This window comes from Pungitius pungitius, chromosome 7, assembly GCF_949316345.1.
Source record: "Pungitius pungitius chromosome 7, fPunPun2.1, whole genome shotgun sequence".
NCBI classification, from domain to species: Eukaryota; Metazoa; Chordata; class Actinopteri; order Perciformes; family Gasterosteidae; genus Pungitius; species Pungitius pungitius.
In genome coordinates this window covers 11494180-11514989 of record NC_084906.1, presented here as the reverse complement: position 1 = coordinate 11514989, position 20810 = coordinate 11494180, and the positions used below count along the sequence as shown (strand labels likewise).

Genomic DNA, 20810 nt, shown 5'->3' with positions numbered 1-20810 from the left:
AAGTGTAGACAAAGTAGATAACCAATGCGGTGTAGAGAATCAGCATGAGGCTGGATGGGTTTTGTAAATTCACCAGGTGATTTTAATTTATTAAAATGTTCAAAAAGTGATCTCAAGAATCTGCGCAGTTGTGTTTCTGGAGGAGCGGAGTGTAGGCCCCGTGATCCCCGTTAATCAGCACGACTAAGGAGCGTTCTTCATGTATTTAATTAGATGCAAGTATGTTGTCTCTTATCCATGTATCTAACAACTCGTATCTCTGTTCTCCTGCTTAACAAAATAAAGATCTACGCTCCATAAGAGTTGATGACATTATGGCAATTAGGGGTTGGGTGTCTTGCTCAGGAACACTTGGACATGGCACATGGAGCAGCCTGGATTCGGACCACCAACCTTGCGGTTCTCAGCGCATCACACTACTCCATAAGCCACCATCACCCGCATACAACTCATCTTCTAGCAGAATTGATCAGAACAAATGTATTAAAACACATATTGCAAATATGAAATCTTTAAACAAATATATAATTATATAAATATAAATAAATATTATTTGGCCTTAGAAAATACTGTGAAGACAGATGCAAGTTCATCTATGTTTCATGTCGGACATCAACTGTAAATCTATGTACGTTATTAGGTAAGCATTAGATAAAACACATTCTATAAAAAAGAAGCTCATGCTGCAGGAAGCAGACGTGTTCAAAGTGCCAGAAGGAGTGGGCGGTCCTCAGTGGATGTTCAGATCTGAGGGTAAAAGAAGTCGCAGTGTGCTTTCAGGCAACCTGTGAGATTCACAATACCACTCACTGTGATAGAGTTTAATGGTGGACGCTGCTAAATCTCTGTGTGTCCGTGTCTTTTGTAGATGGCATATGTTGATGTTCTTGTGCAGGGCTCCTGCTGTATGTGGGCGCATGCATACAAATAAGGATTTCCTATACATGCAAGTATGCTCTGTGCAAGAAACACTTTCAAAGCAACAGCTTTTAAACATGCGATGGCGCCCCAACCTTCTTATCAGAGTTTTCACACCTGGTTGGATCCCGTGAACTGATTACATGCCCACCTGAGCAGCATGTTGGCTAATTCTGTGCCTAAATAGTACAGAACACTCGCCAGTGGAATATGCACAGCCAGCCACCCGACTCGTTTCAGGTTCTTTTGGCCCGACGTGTGTGTGCGCCGCTCTGAGTAGACGAGAATCAACGTGAGCTGGAGTTGATGACCTCAGAAATGGTTGTCTAATCAACTGACTGCTTCTCAACTCATTATCATTTTCCAGTATTGTTTCATTTACGACTCAGCGAGATACCAACCCAACATCCACACCCCTCCTTCTGTCGAGGCATATGGGCCTGTGAACCGCAACGCTCGCCTCAGCTCTGTCTGCAGAGTTGTTTTTTTTCCCACAGCTGAGAACAATCGCGAGCTGAGCAATATTCCACAAATATCTGAACCCAGGGAGTATCATCAGTAGCTTCATGCCAGCAAGTGTGCAGTTTGTACATGTTTACGTGTGTGAACGCAGGTTAACAAAACAGATTTTGAGCGCGATTGAACTGAGAAATGACTGCACGTTGTGCTCGAACATTCTCTCACACACACACACACACGCACGCACCGAGTCTCAGCACTCGTGTCAGAGGGGAGGCAGTTTGTTCATATACTGTCCGTATACAGCGAAAACAGAGACAGCATCAATAATGTAGCATCTTGACTCCGCGAGTCCACAAAGTCCAATTAATCTCAAAGCCAAAGGAACAAAGGCTTTGCTATTTGACAAACAGGACATGCTGTAGTTCGCTCTGCTCTGACTCAGACTTGATAAGCAGAAAAGATCCAGAAAGAAAGAAATGTTAGGGTGAGGGTGGGGGGGGGGGGGCTTAGCAAAGGAGAGTGAAACACCAAAGGTGGCTAAAAGGGATCTTCAAAGGGAACGTCCTGACTCTTTTCAGCTCCTCTGACATTTCACTGCTTCAGACAGGCCCACCGTAGCTCTGCGCTCAGACTGAAAAACACACCTTTTACCTCCCGTCAAAACTGCCCGAGTCCGACCGAACACGGTGAAATTTGGCTCAACTCCCCCACACGGAGATCGCTGCTGCATAGTGGGACGAGCAGATGTGCTACACTCTCGTCTGTGAATATTTAATTGTGCATGTGAATGAAAGAGCATGATCACTGTGGAACACTTGGAGTTATGAGTATGGTTGGTTGCTGTCCAGCACAGATTTTCCACATGAAAACAGGTTTTTTACTTTAGCCAAAGTATACAAAGACAACATTGATTGTCAGTTACCCCGAGAGACAGGTACTGTGGGGCTTCAGGTATTTAGACATCTGTCTCTGAGATCTTTGATTTCCGCTCCGTGTAAAAGACGTTAATGGGTTTTTGTAAAGGTACTTCCAGTATTGCCACGATATGGTCTATAATAATTGTACCATGTAGTAAATGTTTGAAAACAAGATTCCATCTACATCCATTGTATTGGGAACAGGTCACTCCAAACATGGATAGACCAAATATCTGTATGGCTCTATATATTTCTTCTAATGTGGTGACCTCAAACCCTTGAGGTACTCATGAACACTTGTACATAAGTAAACGTTCCAACGTAAAAGATTCAAAGACTCTAATTTGATGCTGCAAAGCTATTGAAGAAGGGGACTGGAGAAGGATCTGGATCCTTACAGGTTTATATCTGAGGGCATCGCGGTAGGACCCGAACAACGCGGCCTGCACCCTCAGGAAGGCCCTCGCCACGCCACTTCCTGTTGCCGTGGACTGCTTCTTCAGCCTGCTCTTCAGAAGGGACACCTGGTGGAAAGCACAAAAGGGCAGAATGGGGGGAGAGAAAGAGACGGAAAAGCGAGAGAGAAGGGTTGTGGGGGGTGTAAAGGGGGAGATGGAGGGGTAAAAGTTAAATTATCACCTTTGAAATTGGTGGAGGAAACAGCTCGCCCATTCTGGGTGTGAAGTGTCACATTTGCAGGTCATCTCAAAATAAGAAAGAAAGAAAGAGGAAAGCTTCAGCCTTCGCTAGCTTATCTGTTGTGCTGCTGGGAGCACCTGCTGCTTTGCTAATTGAGCAGAGGACATGGGGGGGGGGCGGGGGCGAGAGGGAGGGGACAGCCGAGAGGAAATGGAAACTCGCGTCTTTGCCCTTCCACTCTCACCCTCTCTTTCCACGCTGCCAAACCCCCGCGCTCCTCACGGTCACCTCCTCGCTTCTCCCTCCATTTCTTCCTCGTCCGCTCTTTCCATCCAGTCATCCTGCTCCCCCCCCAACCCCCCTCCCCTCGCCTGTTGGCTCTCCCGAAGTCTCTACAGAAAATGGGCCCTTGACATAAAATGTCTTCAATTATTTCTCCCCTCTCCTGGCTCTGTCTCCGGGACTCCAGGCGAGAGTGGAGGAGCAGCAGGCCCGAGCTTGTTTTAGGATGACAAAAGATTCCCCCTGGCCACCGGGCCCTGCGGGGAGTCTTGGAAAGAAGTTGTCAAGAGGCTGTGCTCACCTGCTCAGCGGTATGACTGTGCCGCGGCAGAGCGAGGAGGAGGAGGAGGAGGCAGCGAGGGACTGCTTCTCTCTGTGTGGGCTTTGCCAGCCGAGCACAAAGGCACAACGTTTGGTCCAGATAACTGTGATACAGTGAGCAGTGCTAAGGGCTCGCATCAGGGTTATAGAGGAAGAAACCTATTTAACCTTCGACTCCAGTAAGTGGCCAAAAAAAGAATAATTCGGCATGGTCTCTGAATAACTTTGCTTTTCTTTAACATTTATTATATACTGCATGACATCATGTTACAAGATAGAATGCAACTTTCAAGGCATGATCTTTGTATAGTGAACTCAGAAGGGGGGGGGCTCCTGCACAGTTCTTTGCCTGAGGCTGGTTAGGCTTTGGTGTTTTGCTCAAGGGCCCTAAAAGAGGGCTGATGAAGCCAAAGTGCTCCAGGTAACAATGTTCCATCTTAGACTTCAACACTCCGCGGTCTGAATGTGGGGCGAGAAAGCTCTGCATGCAGATCTGATAAAAGGGTGCGTGAGAAACAACAAGGATTTCTTATCAGAAGGCCTATTAGATTTAACAACAAACTGCATATTTCAGCAGTCAGTTTAATAACCTCTTTAAACAGTGCAACACTTTTTGGGAGCTCTGGTGGTTCTTCGTTTACGTTGTTTGTGTTATATTGTGTTAACAGTCGGGCTGGTCCAACTGTCCACCTGTGAGAAGCAGCATAGAACATTTACAACTAATTATATGCATCAATATCCTTAGCTTTAATGCAGGAAGGAAATGAAGAGGATGTCAAACCAGAGGGAAAATGTGAGGTCGTGTCAACCATTAAATGACCCCATTTCTTCGGTGATGTGATACAATTTTGATCAGGTCTGCTTCAATCAAAGGTGGGCGGAGGTGGCTGGCATGCTCTGTGGCTGCGTGGTTCGAGGGATATCCTGGTCTGGCGTCTGCAATTCTGGCCTATCTGGAAAACTTCAGGGGCGGAGAAGCAGAGTGTTAGCACAGCTCGTGCAGAGGACTGGCGGAAAGAAACGGAGAAGGAGAGAAAGAGAGACAGAAAGAGTGGCAGTCTTAAACTGGGACAAAGACAAAACGAACAGCGTGAATTCTTCTCCCCTGAGCTTTCTCACTCTCCACAACGTCCCCGTGCTGCCATAGCAAATGCTCCCAGGCATCAAACAGGAAGTTTATCACGGTTAAATTAACAAGTGTCATCTCCATATTCGCTCATTGTGCTAAATGCTTTTATGTTTATGTAAAGCCGTTTTTTGGAATTAATATTTCATGTTAATGTGAGTTTTCACCGATTCCTTTTTTTTTTTCATCCTCGCAAATCATTAAACTGTCTTTTTTTTTTTTTCGAGGAGGAGGGTGGTTGGTGGGGGGGGGGGGGAATCAAAGCGAACACAATGTCAGTCTAAGTGGGGGAGGCATACCCCAAAGACTGTCAGAGAAGACGGGATAGCGGCAGAGTTTACTCTGCACACAGAGTTCTGTACGGCAGCTTTGAACGGGTGAGAGCACCAGGCTGGCAAACACTTTTTAATGAGGTGGGGACACAATCACTTGTGTTGTGCTACCCACAGAAAAATGAATGATAATGCAATAAAGTTTAAAGTTTCCCATTTCTTCACGAGTAAGCACAGGCATGATGAGGAAGATTTTCTTCTTCTCTCACCTGCGGTAATTAATCAAATTGTCACATATGATATTTTGCGGAGGTGCGTGACAAATGCGAGACGGACGCATTTTGCAGCAGAAAAAACGGCCCGCCGTCTGCGGGGCTCTTCACATTTGCAAAAAAATATATAAATGTGTGTTTGGTAATTGGATATTGAACGTGGCACCTATACCGCAATCATCAGGTATGTCTCCACGGTAATGGTTCTGTCAAGCTAATTAACTGCTACAGTCAGAGTGAAGCTAACGAGATGCGTACAGGCATCAGAGGAAGGCCAGGCTCTACAGGTGATAACCCTATTTGGCAGTGACATTTTTTAGTGTAAAGTCACAGTGGCGGTGATGAGATCAAAGGCAGAGAGTCCCCCATTGGGTCCAATTAGAACTGTAGCATTGTACAGGGAAGGGGCGGAAGGAGGAGGGACGGGAGTGGGTGGTTGGGGGGGGGGAGAGGGAGAGAAAAAAAAAAACTGTTGAGTTATGATATTCATAATCTATGCAGAGAGGCCTTTCCAGTACAGGTCTTCTCCCCATAGCTGTGATCTTTTCAATTTACATCAAGGGAAGATGGTCGGGGATGAAAGTGGGGAATCCAAGGCGCGCAGCCCACAGAGGGCAGACATGGGGCCTCATTAAGACCCAGCCCAGTCAGCCCCAAACAGAGTTTTGAAATGCGTCTGATAAAGAGCATGGGGTCAGAGGTCAGACATAGAACAGATCTCCATTTAACTCTCCAGCTGGAGATGGTAATTAGCAGGTGCAATGATGATCCCTGCCTGACTGTATGGGATGATACTGCTGTAGGTGACCCCCTGTGTGAGTGTGTGGGTCCATGCATGTATACACACTCCGCGCCTGGTGTCACCTACAGTGTAGTGTTATCATTTTTTTTTTTTACGTATTTGGCCAAAAAACAAACCCCTCATGCTGTCTGTGTAACAGATTAAGTAGCCTACTGCTGCTACTACTACTACTACTGCTACTACTACTACTACTACTGCTGCTGCCTATTCTCAGCTCAACCTGATAAAACAAGCTTTTATAACTAAATGTTCTGTATGAGAACATAATCACCACAAAGCATGTGAAACCTGGACAATTGTTAATTAAAATCTGGACATCTTCCACTTACAGGTAATAAAAACCCAAAACTAAAATAAGGCAATAGCCAGGTTGACATTATATTTACTATAATATTAACGGAAAAATAGGTAAATGAGAGAAAAGAAAAAAGTTATCTAAAAAACTGTGTATATTTAGAATATCCCTCAAAAGGTTCTAGAGCATTAAAAAGCCTCCTAAATAACAACCCTGACACTAGTCTGTTGTTAAAAAAAAATGAAAAAATAAAAAGTTGGGTTTTCTTTCCACAAAAAAAGAATGTTTTGTTTAAGATTCTGTCCAGGGAAAGAAAGCCATGGGGACGCAATTAAAGAACTACAAAGAAAAAAAATTGTTATGAAAATCTCCCACTTTCTTTTGATGTGCTGCAGTCTGAACTGTACACACACATATACGAATACACACACACACACACACTCACAAACGAATCTGAACAAAGACACACAGAGAACCGGAAAACACTCTCATTCATGCAAACACAAGTTGTGCACAATGAGCGTGTAGCTTGCAATCTATGAAATTCATTGCCTCAATTTAAAAGAAATACGTGGTATTTAATGATTGTGTTTATTAACCTCTATTTTTAGTCTGCTGGTAAATTGATTAATAATAGGAATATCACTTAAGTTAGTTTACTACGGTCTCTCATAACAAACACAAAACACCACTAACTTCCAGTCTTTGTTATGATAGAAAATAATATACATGTAAAAATAGCAAAGTAATGTGATGAAATAAATATGTATAAACGGACTAAAATACACAAACTATTAAGGGACGCCACGAGACACATTTTCTTAGTCATTCAGTATGTGCATATGCTCTTAAGTACAATAAGTTAGTCAAGCGAAATGAAAAAGAGTGAGAAAAGAAAAGGGGGGAAAGATTGTGTGTGTGTGTGTGTGTGTGTGTCTCATTGCCATGAGACTCTCCCCGGCGTGGGGTTACTTTGTCAAGCTGACCTCTTATAGCAGCTGAGCGGCTGAGTTTTGCATACATAATTAACTACAGCTAAATGTCATCTCTCACTTCAAAAAATCACGCTGCTCTCTCTTTTTGACTCCCGGTCCAGAGTGAACCGCCGGCAGAACGGGTGTGAATGTGAAAATAAGAGCTTTTAAACGCCACATGATTAAACGAGGGGCTGTAACACTGCAGAGAGCGTATGCACAGTTCAGCGCCATCTAAAACAATCACAACCTGTAAAAGATAATGTCTCCAACGAGCAGCGCTCGAGTCCAGACTCGATAGCAGCGACATAACGCTTTTGGATCTTGCTGTTACCTGTTGTGGACGGCTAGACTGGTTCCCAGCACTAGAGCTGACATCTAGTTAGTACAGCGTGTGGGGGGGGGGGCTCCGGTATACTGGGAAGAGACCAGTGAGCTGAAACACACGCGGCTGTATCTAAAATAAAATTTAAAAAATGGGACAATCCGGTGGACATTCCAAAAATCTGTGAGTAGTAAAAGTTTACTGCTGAACTAGATCTGAATCAGACAGCATTTATTGCCACATATGTTACACATAGAGGAATTTGACTTGGTGCATTGGTGCAATATAAGAATAAAATAAGATCAAAATATACAGGCAAGAATTAAAAGTATAAACAGATAAGAATGTATGTCCAATAAATACAATTCATCAAATGTCATTGATGAAACTTCCTGGCCGAAAAATGTGGCGTTGTCCCTGTATGTGTGGGTGTGTGTGGTTGCCTGCTGTACTGTAGATGATGATGTTGTTTTCTGGGAGCATTGGGAACTCAACACCAAATTAAAGCCGCAATGTTTGATTAAGTGTGCCAGGTGATCTCAGGAGAGGCGCGCAGACACAACCTCAACCCCCTCATTCATTTGTAAACCTCCAAATGCAGGCTTGAAATACAGGAAGTAGGAGTGTACGCTTTAAATCTCCCCCTTGATTGGGAATACAAATGATCAAATGTATGAGAAATAGCAATGCATGGGTACACGGTGTCAGCAAAGTAGCGAGAGGCAGAGAGGAGGAGAATCGAAGGAATTAGGCTGTGATGTGAAAGAGAGCATCTGAAAATAAAGATGTAAGCGGCATTGTAGCGCCTCACCTTGAATATGTGGTACAGAAAGAATAATACATGAAAAAACAAAATCCCGTCATTGGTTTGAGATCAATTGCCGGGATCAAATAAAAATCAGATTCAGTCACACACTGTTTGTTTTCAGAATTAACAGACTCCTAATTCGCTATTCTTGGATACTTTTAATGACTAGCGTGGTAAACAGCTCCACCAACCAAAAGCCAATTATAACTTTATCAGCACCATCTCGGTGTGGAAGAGGAACTGTGGATGTGAAAAAGAGAAACAAAAATACCTTGATCTTCCAGGGAAAAAAAATATGTTTTTTTTTTCAATATTTCTTTTCAGTGTGCTTGTCAACACATTGATTTTACTGACACGAGCAGTCTCACTGAGCTTAATATGATTTATTAATGTGTAAAAACTATTCAAACTTTCAGTTCAACTTAAAATCTCAAAATATGCTAAATCCAACTAAAAATACACATTGTAAAATAAATTCTAAGGGGATACACTTGTATAATAATATCTTACTGTTTGTCTAAAATAACGTAATAGCTAAAACAGAAAAGCACAGACTCAAATGAAGCAACCGAAAAAGTTCCTTGATCTGAATGAATTTTGATACGAAGACAAATATACTGGTTAATATAGGAAAGGGTGAGAGTGACTTTAAATAAAACACATTTTAAAAAAAAGGGACTGTCAAAACATGCTGTGTGCATATAAAAAAGCCGAAACCGGAACAAAAAGATCCGTTAAAGCTGAACGGATGATCAGTATGACGTGTCCAATTAAAAAAATGTCAATCTTTATTCTCAAAAGACTGTTGCATCCTTTTGTGACCCGTTACCAATTACTCGGTTATTCCGATTTTCCTTTTTCCCCTAAACGGCACCGCTACTGGCATGGTAGCATTTTTAATAGTCAATAAATCTAAAATATTATGTGTGAAGTTGCGGGAAAAGACCATTAAGGGGCGGGCTCTAGTGGAGTCGGTGCAGGGGTCCTGTCTGAAAGAGGGCGGCTAATTCAGGACAACTGTGAACTCTGAACCCGCTAAAAGCCCGGCCACTGGTCAGCTGAGCCACTTAATGGAGTCCACATGGGCTCACAGTCTGCATTGCCATGATTAAAAGGATCTCTAAAGGTTTGCTTACACCTAAATCAAAGGGCTTTGTCTAAGAAAAACTAAAAAAAGCCTGTGGCCTTCACCTTTTAATCCATTTCATGCAAAGTGATGCTTTTTAAAGTGAGAATAATCATTACTTCATTGGTCTCCGAGCCTCAGCTTCACACTGAATAAACCCAAGTGTTAAGTAGCCAGTGTTACAGTGAGAATTAGAGAAATAAATGAGTGCTTTAATAGCTTCTAAACAATGCGGGGCGGCCCGGCACAGGCAGAGAGTTGCTCGGCATTAATCAAAATTTCAGGCCTCCATGACGAACTGAACAATGTCTCAGACATCTCCTTGTGTGTGTAAATACAAACATCAAATGCCATGTGGCGTGTCCTCATCACTAACAAGGAAACTAACAAGAGACCTGGAATTCCACTCAATTAGTACCTGCTCGCTTCCTTATTAATCTACTGGCCCCGCGGAAAAGATGAGAGGAGGCAGGGAGAAAAAAATGAATCTGAATAAAAAACAACAACAATTTGTTGCAATAAATGTATTAATGCCAGGGAGGTTTTCCATTTCAGGTGGTGTAATTTGACATGATATGTGGGCTATGTTCTGTCATTAGTAAGGAAAAATGGTGAGTAGGGGGATCAAAGCAAAAAGGCTCAGAGTCTGCCACTTAATTTATCACACGGCAAAGACAAAGGCTTTTCTCACCGCTTCTGTCGCTTTTCAAAAGCCCTGACTCCTTTTTATGCCAAACTCAGTTTGCAATTTAATTCAGGGCTGGAGTCCCTCGGTGTGCAGGAAAGCAAGCAGGCAGGAAGTGAGAAGAAGGCGCTGCAGCTACCCAGACATGCAGACAGCAGGAGAAGCAAACAGCGGGTGCAAGAAGCGTCCAGGCTGGTGGTAAGTACCGCGCGAGAGAGAGAGACAAGAAGGCAGACAGGTGTCATGAAACTCGAGCAGCCAGGCAGTAAAGCAGCCAGCCAGGCAGTAAGGCAGTAAGGCAGGCGCGCAAACAGGCTGAACAAGGTAGGCAGGACATTGTATGAAATGTAGGGAAAGATGGCATCATCGCAGGTTGTAAGGAGGCTTTAATACACACTAGCAGTCGTTCTAGGCTGAGCAGCAGGGCTGAATCGGGAGAACCACAGAAGTGTGGGAGTCTGTGACAGGGTCTGGAGTCTGTTTGGGCAGTGGATTGAATTATATATTAAGGGGTGAGACAGGAGTCCGCTAGGCGCTGGAACCTGAGAGCATGCACGGGGGGGGGGGGGGGGGGGGGGGGACACTTTCACGCACACATCCATAAGATCCACTAAACAAACAAAGACGGGAAAGATAACGTTGGTCTCTTGTGTTTGTGTGTGTTTACTGGGGAATGTGCGTAAATGACCCACACATCGCGATGCTTCCTGGAGCACTGACCGGCGTCGGGGCCCCGTTAATTAAAGCGACGATGCGCTGGCAGGTGGCTTCACTGCCCACACGGGTAATTGGCCCCCTTCTTCCCACCATCTTCCCCTGGAAAGATCACCCATCTCTGCCTTTTCTCTTTTCCCTTCTCTGCCTCCTTCACTCCTCCTTTCTCTCGCTCTCAGAAACGTGCCAGTGGGCAGGCAGCAACGCAAGACTTTGTGAAATAATGATTAGAATGGATGGAGATGAAGGGAAGGGAGTTGCACATTTTCCCACAAGCCTCTGATGGTCGGGGAATGCTGTTTGCCTTCAAGCGTCAAACGACGCAACGGGAGTTTACTTTAGACAGACACAATCTGAGGAGCCAGTGCTGCAGCCATTAATGATGCGGGGAGGGGACAGAGCTGTACAAGTTTCTGCATTCGTGTGTGTGTTTGTCCGTGTGTGTTCCTCTGTTTGCGTGTGCACATGGGCGCAGGTCTCGATATGAAAGAGGAAAAGTGAACCGTCTGTGTGTCATGCGTAATGAGACAATAAAGGTTGAGAGAAACCCGGAGGTGTGCCTGTGTGTGTGTGTGTGTGTGTGTGTGTGTGTGTGTGTGTGTGTGTGTGTGTGTGTGTGTGTGTGTGTGTGTGTGTGTGTGTGTGTGTGTGTGTGTGTGTGTGTGTTTGTCTCACCACGTCAGCGGGCAGGTTGTGCAGGTCATCAAAGGGGCTCTCCAGGGTGTTGGTGTCCACATTCAGAATAACCACATCCTCCAGCGATCCACTGCGTACTCTCTAAAGGAGGGAATGTCCAGTGTTATCAGCAACAGTGCACAAGCTGCCACAGTACCTGGAACAACTGGTGCCTTCTCACAATGTAGAATCATTCTCAAACAGTATTACTATAACAAATGGAAATTTTAAAATATATATTTTTTATATTATTGTTATCCTGTTGTATTGTTATTGATATTATAACGTTTGTGAAGTGTGGCCCAGGTGTAGTTTCTATCAGACAAAGTGGTTTCTGTCCCGGAGCCCCAGGAAGGAAAACGCACAGCGGTCACATTTAAAACCACACTGCTTCACAATTAACGGTGAAATATAACGTGGGGAGAAAAAATATATATTAGAACGTCTTTACTGTGACACACACACACACACGCTAACAAAATGAAGAATGGCACTGAGGGGAAACATTTGGATTGCGCAAACATTTTCCACAACACCAAAACCTCACGCATCAACAACAACACAGTGATGCACGTGCATCCTGATGGCGACAAATTCAGCTATTATTTCAGTGTGGCGCAGGATGCAGGCAGGTGTGTGTGGGGTGGGGAGTGGGGGGGAGAGGGAGGCAGCATAGTGTGTGAATTTCTAGTTTGTCACTTTTGTGACAGCCTGTGCAGTGGAGGCTCACATGCTGATCTGGACTAATTATGTAGTGGCAGAGAGGGGGTCTGTCATGGATGCAGAGTGTGATAAATACTGCCACTGCTGCAACTGTCAGACAAATATCACACACACACACACACACACACACACACACACACATACAAATATATGTGCATTACAACATGTGAATTTGCACAATTTACACACGCACACAAGTTGAAATGTGCGCGTGCCTGCAACATGCATTCACACACAACAGCAACGCTGGTAAAGGTTTGCTGCCCCCCTCCCCCTCCTCCCCCCACCCAGCCAACACACAGGGTTTAACAATGAAGTAGAAAAGCTCTTTGTTCAGAGACTCTTTTTCTGCTTTTCTCTCTGTGTCTTTTGTACTTCTGGTTAAGAACGCACACAAGCAAGAAAACGTGATAAAGAGGAAAACACACTTTTTTATTTAATGTGTTGCAGATGCCAAAAATGATCGTAAAGAAATATTTTATACCAAAATGAAGGTGCAGCATTGTACAACTGACCACCGTGGTGTGCAGAGGGGAGAAGATGAATTGACTCCATACAGTTACAGCATAATTCCTAATTATTTGGTGGTTCTTTTTAAGAAAATCTACAGAAATTAATTAATGAATTAGAAAAAATAGAAAAGAACATATAATGTAATATTGTATATACAGTGCAGACCTTTCAAAATTATTCATCAACATGCAACAGCATTATAAATATGCACACAAAGTATAATGATGTTTACATTTTTATTCATACACATACTCAAAGATTAACTAACGTACCTCAAGCAGACTGAGATGAACACCCACAAAGTATGGCATAGGGGCACTGTGAATAGAAAGAGGAAAACAACGCTGTGAGAAATATCAGTACATGCAGGAACGAAATATGAAATGAAGCTACGCGAAAAAAGCTAATTTTACACCCCCATCTGAAAAGTAAAAACCTAATATGGAGGATATTCTATGATTATCAGATTGTTCGATCTATCGAATAATCGAATATTGAAATGTACTCAATATTTGGAAATCTGATGAATATCAAGTTAATTATCAAGAAATAAATTGGCATGAAATCAAAACCTATTCATTTGAAGATTTGCTGATTCTCTTTTTATTCTTATATAACTATAAACTGAATGTTGCCGTGGGTTACCAATCCAAAGATTTGACTTGGCTATTATATAATTTGTGATTATGAAAACTTGTTATACACTGAAATAATTCATTTGATAATGTAATGAATACATAGATCATTAAAAAACATTGAATATACAAAATATCCAAATATGGCTTGAATGATGGAAGCAAACAATACGAGCCACATCACAAGTTACAGTTGTGCACTGGATGCATTGAAACTTTGCATGAGATTACTTAATTGTAGCACAACTATATTTTCCATAAGTTGTTCTTCAACTGAATCATATTACATTTCGGCCACAGCTGAGGAGAAAAAATCTGACTTCCCAATAATTTTACCAACAACCAACATGTGTCTCAAATTGGCAAAATTGGAAATTGTGTCAGGACAATCACATTTGCATAGTGTACTAATTCAAATGAATAAACAATCAAACCAACCGGGACAAATTAACAAATAAGTTTGTTCTTCATTCCGACTGATTGTTTGGGATATTTTTTGTCAAGTTTTCTTATTCAGGAATGTTTTGTACATTTCTTCTAAAAATGGAAAGGAAAGACAGAACACAAAATCTCACATTACTAGGTCACTGGTACTTCTCGGTCAATCTATTATAATAAGAAGAAAACCAACACTAACAACCAACTTATTTTTACATTTACAATAAAGACAAAGGTTTACCCTTAACAAAATGTTGGATTAAGAAAGTAAAGACAAACTCTTTCTTAAAATGTCAAAAGTTTGTCATCCAACCCTAAAAAAGGTTTTTCATGCTTATTATCTTGTCATTCTAAAGTTTATAGTGATGTTTATCTCCAGACTGAATGTTAGTGGCAATGAAAGGCCAAATCATAGAGAACACTTCCCATTCGCCAAGACGCATAAGATCAACAAAACAGTCAAACAATAGAAACCAATTCAGGGAGAGGTTTACCGAGCAGGCCATAATCAGATAGCTTTGTGTCAGTGTAGTCCTGGCCACAATGATTCAGAAGCCACACGCTTGTAATCAACTTAAAGCAACAGCAAAACAAATAGCAGGCCTGTAGGTCTGAACTTTAGCCGCTGTCTTCTCGGTTTCATGAATGTACTGCCTTTAAACATTTACACACACACACAAAGCATCTAATATAATGCTGTTATCTAATCAGTGCACGGACGCAACCCCCTGTGATTAAATAAGATAATGATGAGTCTTCACAGAGTGTTGAAAATCACATTTTACTGTCAGTGATGAACAGCTTTTTGAAGCTAACGTTCCTCGTATGGTGAAAGAACTGTACTGTGTGCGCTATCGGCACTGATTCAACACAAAAAACAGCTCCTTCTACAAAAAGCAGACATTCCCACTCCGCTTTCTTCTTTGCATGTGCATATCTGATTTGAGTTGAATGGGTGGTAACGAACCCCTGAGAGGCTTCAGACGATGCGAGTTTGGCCCCGGCACCGGCATGAAATATGGAGCACGGACACGGGGATCCGGGTCGTTCGTTCTGCCGAGGGGCCACACAGGAGAGAGAGAGCGACTCGGAGAGACTCTGCACTTTAACGCAGAGGTTTCAGGAGCGATCCCACGTGCACGGACAGCACACGTGGCGTGATGCGTGATTGGGTGTATATACTGTCCGGTACGTGTGTGTGTGTGTGTGTGTGTGTGTGTGTGTGTCTCAGAGGTGGTCAGCCTTACCAGCAGTAGTCCAGAAGATGCGGGGGCAGTACAGGGATGAAGATGTGTTGCCAGTACATGGGAAAGAGCAGAGCAGCTGCACCGTGGACGCATGCAGTTAACTACAGAGAGGGAAAGAAGCGAGAGGACAAACTCAACACAACTTTCCAAGGCGTGACTAAATAAAAAGGAAAGCAAAGCTGGATGTTTACTTGTAATTTCAATTATTTTACAGTGTCAAGAATGATCCCACAGACGGAATTGCAACAAGTTAAAAAACAAACAAATCAGACCAAAACAATACTGTACAATTGCTTTGTTCTTAATACATGTCTTTAACGTATTCAATTAAGATTCTACACAACTGAAGTCCATCAAAAAACGTTGAACAATGTCCTGTTAATTAAGAATAGAGAGGTCTGATCAGGGCTGCAGCAGTGGCGATTCTTTCTGTTGATGCATGGACATGAAATAGAAAAAAACGTGGTGCACGTCAAATGCTATTGTGATGATCCCGATCCCGTTGTTGGAGGAAAGACTGAGAGCGGAAGCTCAACCAGTTGATAGGAGTCTAAGAGAGACAGATTGATGAGGAGGTGAGAGGGAGAGTCCTAGAAACATGAAGAAAGGCAACATATGCTGCACACACCGAGAACCAAACGATCCCCCCCATATTGATTCATGTGTGGCGGGTCATCACTGCAATAATATTGCCCCTTTTGCACACGGCATTTTCATACATTTTTATAAAATAATAATTCGAGGCACAGATTCAAAGCGGTTTGGCACACAGAAGTGAGAGCAAACACAAGCCCAGTGTTCTTAATTAACTGCTTTCAATTGAATGTCAATGTGAGGATTGTGCTGCGGCCAGCACAAAAACAACAAAAGGAGCCCAAAACAATGCTGACAGCAACCAAAACAATCCAACTTAGTACCACTACCAAATTAAAGAGAAGAAAAGTCCTTTTTTAAACAAATAATGAGAAGCAATCACATGAAGATGGCATTTCTTTTCAAAGGAGCTCTCCACATTGTCAAACAAACACTACACACAAAATTAAAGTCACTGTCTCCCATTGTCTTAAAACCAGAAGCTCCGTCCTGACATCCCATCTCATGAAACCCCGCTTTAGTAATGACCTGCAAGACACCCCCACACACACACACACACACACACACACACTGAGACACACACAGCAGAGAAAGAGGCGTTAGCTCATCCCCCAGATTAAAATAACATGATTAAATATGGAAAGAGAACAGAGGTCTGAGGGGCTCCTGCGGGACTTCATTAGGGCAAATTGCCAAAGAATGAAACATGAGTTAGCCAAGAGAGACTGCGGGCTAGGCCAATACCGCCGGGACCCCGGAGCAGCAGCCGCCGTTATACTGCTGCAGCTTCACAGTCAATGTGTGAAGCGGACACACGCTATCACACATACGCACACGCACGCACATGCACGCACAGCTACCAGGAGGCCCCCACGCTCAATCACACATACACAGTGTCACAAGTGACCGGCCGAAAGCGGATGAGCTCGCCGAATGAAACCCCTTTGCGGCGGGAGGAAGATAAAGGGTGCCCCACCTTCCGGATTAACCCCCCAAACACCAACACCGGACGTCTGAACAAATCATGCGCGCGTGTGTGTGTGTTTGTGTGTGTGTGTGTGTTTGTGCGTTACTGTGTGCCACCCTCCCTGAGTGTTTGCTTTAACTGCATTCATTTTTCATATCGGCTGGGAAGAAAAGGCAATGATCTTTGTCTTTATTGTCTGTGTGCTTTCCTCTCATGCACCCAGTCCCACAATAGTTAGGACTTAATCAACATTTAATTGGTGTCTTGCTCTGTGTATCTGCATATGCATATCCTCGCTGCATGCCGTCTTCAAATGAAACAACAATGCCACGCTCCTGTCAGGATTAATTCCCTGGCAAACGTTTTTTTTTTTTCTTTTTCTTTTTTTGTTGCTAATTCTGAAAATAAATCAATGCTATGAATATTAATGTCTAAAAGTGAGGCACTTGGTGGAGGAGCTACTAACGCAACCATCACACGCTTCTCCCTTTTCCAAAGTGAGGATGGTAAGGGGCCATTAAATTGTGATGAAGAGAGGTCAGCCATCCGGCGGTGGATATACATACACACACAGAGCTGAGCGCCAACAGGCGAGTGTATTCCTCCTCTGGGAGTGCGAGACAAGCCCCAGTCATTCACTGGTACCAGGAGGTAATGGCACAGAACACCTCGCTAACCAACTCCAATTATCTCCACCAGGCCTCAAGGTGAGCCCCCCAACTGGCATGATTTACTCTCAGGTTGAAAGGGAAAACAGGAGTGTCTCTCTCTCTCTCTCTTCTTCTCAGGGTGGGTGGCTGGCTTGGGGGAGTTGGCCGAGAGAGAGAGAGAGAGAGCGGGGGGGGGGGTTACTGATACTAAGATAATGATTTATGAAGGAAAATCTAGATTTCTGTTTTCTTTTAATTGCTATCTCCAAAGCAATGAGGTGGCAGTGTGCCCGAGATAAGGCATTTGGAGGGAACTCAAGAGGAATAGTTAAAATATTTGCTTCTCTAATTCAGCTTAACACAAAGCCCTGTGTCCTTGTTCAGGTTTAATAACTAACAAGGCAAAAAGTAAAAGGAATCTAAACTGTAAAAAGGACAAATCCTACTCTTTCTTTTTCTTCATTTAGAGAGGGGGGGGCTTCACATGAGAGTGGGTCATGAGAGGCTAAGGCTGATAAAATATTTGCCAGGCTGATAAATAATAGATGAGTGGAGCCAAATGGCTTACACGCTCCACAAAAGACCTGGGTGCTTAATATTCCATTCAATGGAGAATCACAGATACAGTCCCCAAGAACAAATACAGGATTAGGTGCTGGGTCCAGTCCTCAGGGACCCGGGCTCTGCCCTGTAATGAGGGGCTGCCTGCCTCTTACACCCTATGTGTGTGTGTGTGTGTGTGTGTTTCCCCCTTCCTCTGAGAGAAGCTAACCGATTATACAGCGACAGCCTGCTTCAAAAAGCAGTCAAGGTCTTTGGTTCTGCCCTGAGAGCTTTTCTTAGTGTAGCTGAGGCACAAAGAGTCCACACCAACACTGGTTTTCCAAGATCCATTCAACAGGACCATGCGAAAGCCTCGACAGAAAGAGAGATGGAGAAGAACTGATGGATAAAAATGTGAATTGCAACTTTGAAGTAGGAAGCAATAAACCAGCACAGCAGTGTTTTCAATTACGGGTTTCGATTGTGAGTCGATTGCTGAACCGGATGTTTATTACAACATACCAAAAGCACACAGGTGGAACATTTGAATGTCTTTGCATACTGTTAATTGCACTTATTATAAAATTAGAATCAACATAATCAGTTTGTATTAACAAGATAACAAACCACTTGTGGGATGTCACCGCCAATTAAACGTCACAAATAGACCTTTTTGGCTGATTTAATAGTGTGTGTGTCTGCAGCGTTCACATCGCTGTTTTACCACCACAATTTGTTTTAATACTTTCCAGCTGTGAGCAACTCAGCAACTCTGAGCTGCAGACTGTCAGTGAGCTTCCACCTTCCCCATTCCTCTTTACCCGAGCAACTGGACATGTTGAAGTGAAACAGAAAGCGCTACCACGGGGGCCTAAATACACGCCTTTAGCATTTTTCTTTCATATTAAAAAAAAGTGTTGTGGAAATTTTATTGGGCCGAGGACGTAACAGCTCTCCCCTCCTCGGCTTGGATACGCTGAGATGAGGGAATCTTTCGCCCAGGTTAAATTACAGTGAGAGAGCGCACGGCGAGACAAAAAGCTGCTGCTGCAGGCAATGTAATTCAATTTGACAGGAGGAATGGTATCAGCAGAGTCGCTCTTGACCTCTTCACACCAGCCTCAAACACTCATTTCCCCTCCACTAGCCTCTCGTTCCCGCACTGTCCCTGCGCACTCCCCAAATTCAATCCTCTCGCCTCCTTTCCCATTCTTCATTTCTTATTCTGTGTTCCTCCTCTCATCCCGCTGCCTTCTGTCCGTTGCTGCCTCTGCCTACTTCCTCCTGTTGGTTCAACGCGGCGCTGCCCTCGCTTCCCTCCCTTGCACAAGACTAAGTCGCCCATTACGCCGGCTTTGCTTCTCCCTCTGTTGACAAACGGCGGTGTCAGGCCCGGCACGGCGCAGGTGTGCCATAAACAAGTAGGTGGTACGGGGAGCGGGAGAAGAGGGCACGCCGGGGATGACACGGGTAGCGGGCTGACGCCGGGCCTCCCACACGTGCACACGCAGTCCCAGGCTCTCTCGCCGAAAGACACCAGACATACGGCACCAACACCTGTGAGCGTGGAAGACACACAAACAGATGCATGCAGAAGAGAGGCGGCGACACCCACAGCGGTGGCGCGTGCACGTTGAGGGCGGCGCGAGTGCGACACGTGGCACCGGGCTGGGATGAGTCTATCGAGGGGGGGGGTAGGATGTGCCGGTGTTCCGCAGGCGCCCGACAAGTCAGAGGGAAAGAGAGGTGTAGCCCCGGTAAGTGAGAGACAGATGGACAGAAAAAAATAAAATAAAAACGTCAGTGAGGGAGGGAAAGTAAAGAGACTGAGGAATGGATAGAGAGGGAAAAGGAGAACAGAGGGAGAGGCAGGAAACAGAGAGACAGCTGGCACTCTGGGGCACGGTGGATGGATGGCTCCTTGTTAGCATAGGCCTGACAGGCTGATGAGAGGGCTGCTGTCAGCCGGCGCTGGGGCCCGGGTCTGTGCGAGTTTGGGCGAAAGGCAGGGCAGAGGCTGGGCTCGAGATGCGGAGGGGGGGGGGGGGGCCTCGGCAGATGAAAGACACGGAGGGTGGTGGTGGGGGGGGGCGACGGCGGTGGGGGCCCTCCCAACTGACTAGTTAGAAGAAGGGCCGATGCAGCCCTATTATACGGCCCTATGACAAGGCTGCACGCTCGGTTGGCTCCCGCCCCCTGCGCCACCGCCGAACAGCCTTTTGGTACCATTCACCTCCGGTCACGAAACAGCAATAAGTCAACTGACGCATTGTTGTAAGATCATGATTTATTCCTTTGCTGTTGGCTGCTCGCGAGACGCGGCGGCCATGTACCAGCCGACTGACACAGTGGGTTCACCGGGGGCTTCAACACAGGCAGCACCTCGAGTAGGCGGAATAAATGCAGTATATCTTTGTGTGTCCGTGTGTGTGTGTGTGTGTGTGTGTGTGTGTGTGTGTGTGTGTGTGTGTGTGTGTGCGTGTCTCTTTCTCCCTCGCTTTCCACTTTCTCTTTGCTCGGCTGAGGGGCTGGACAGGCGGAGGTGGGGAAAAGCAGCTGGATGGTACTAACGATGTTACTAACAATATCTTCTCTCAAACGTCCTCTACATGTGGCAGGCACAGTATCGAAATATAACCCGTCCATCCGTTGACTGCTAACAATCACTTTAACCAACATTTTGACAGACTCTGACGTTAATTATATGTATTTTTCATCTTAAGATATTGGATCATAAGAGCGGGGCTTTATGCACTTAAGTATGTACACATTTAGATAGCTGGCCTACAAAATTGTCGGAGCCATTTCCGCCTGAACTACGAGGTCATTCTACCCAACAGTACAAAAGTAACGCATCACAGGAGCAGTAATAACATCAGGCCTGCTG

The 20810-nt window shown here is 44.5% G+C and overlaps 1 protein-coding gene across 6 annotated transcripts in view; it reads right to left on the bottom strand.

Annotated features, from left to right (window-relative positions):
* Nucleotides 1-20810, bottom strand: part of dennd1b (DENN/MADD domain containing 1B) — a 100321-nt gene that overhangs the window by 29050 nt on the left and 50461 nt on the right. For 5 of the 6 annotated variants that reach the window (XM_062563430.1, XM_037468841.2, XM_037468842.2 and 2 more), the window contains 4 exons: nucleotides 15170-15270; nucleotides 13122-13167; nucleotides 11614-11715; nucleotides 2696-2821 (listed from right to left, as the gene is read on the bottom strand). In XM_062563430.1, coding sequence (XP_062419414.1) covers nucleotides 2696-2821; nucleotides 11614-11715; nucleotides 13122-13167; nucleotides 15170-15270 — 375 coding nt within the window. The remainder of the gene's footprint in view (nucleotides 1-2695; nucleotides 2822-11613; nucleotides 11716-13121; nucleotides 13168-15169; nucleotides 15271-20810) is intronic. The other variant, XM_062563428.1, reaches the window with a different exon arrangement.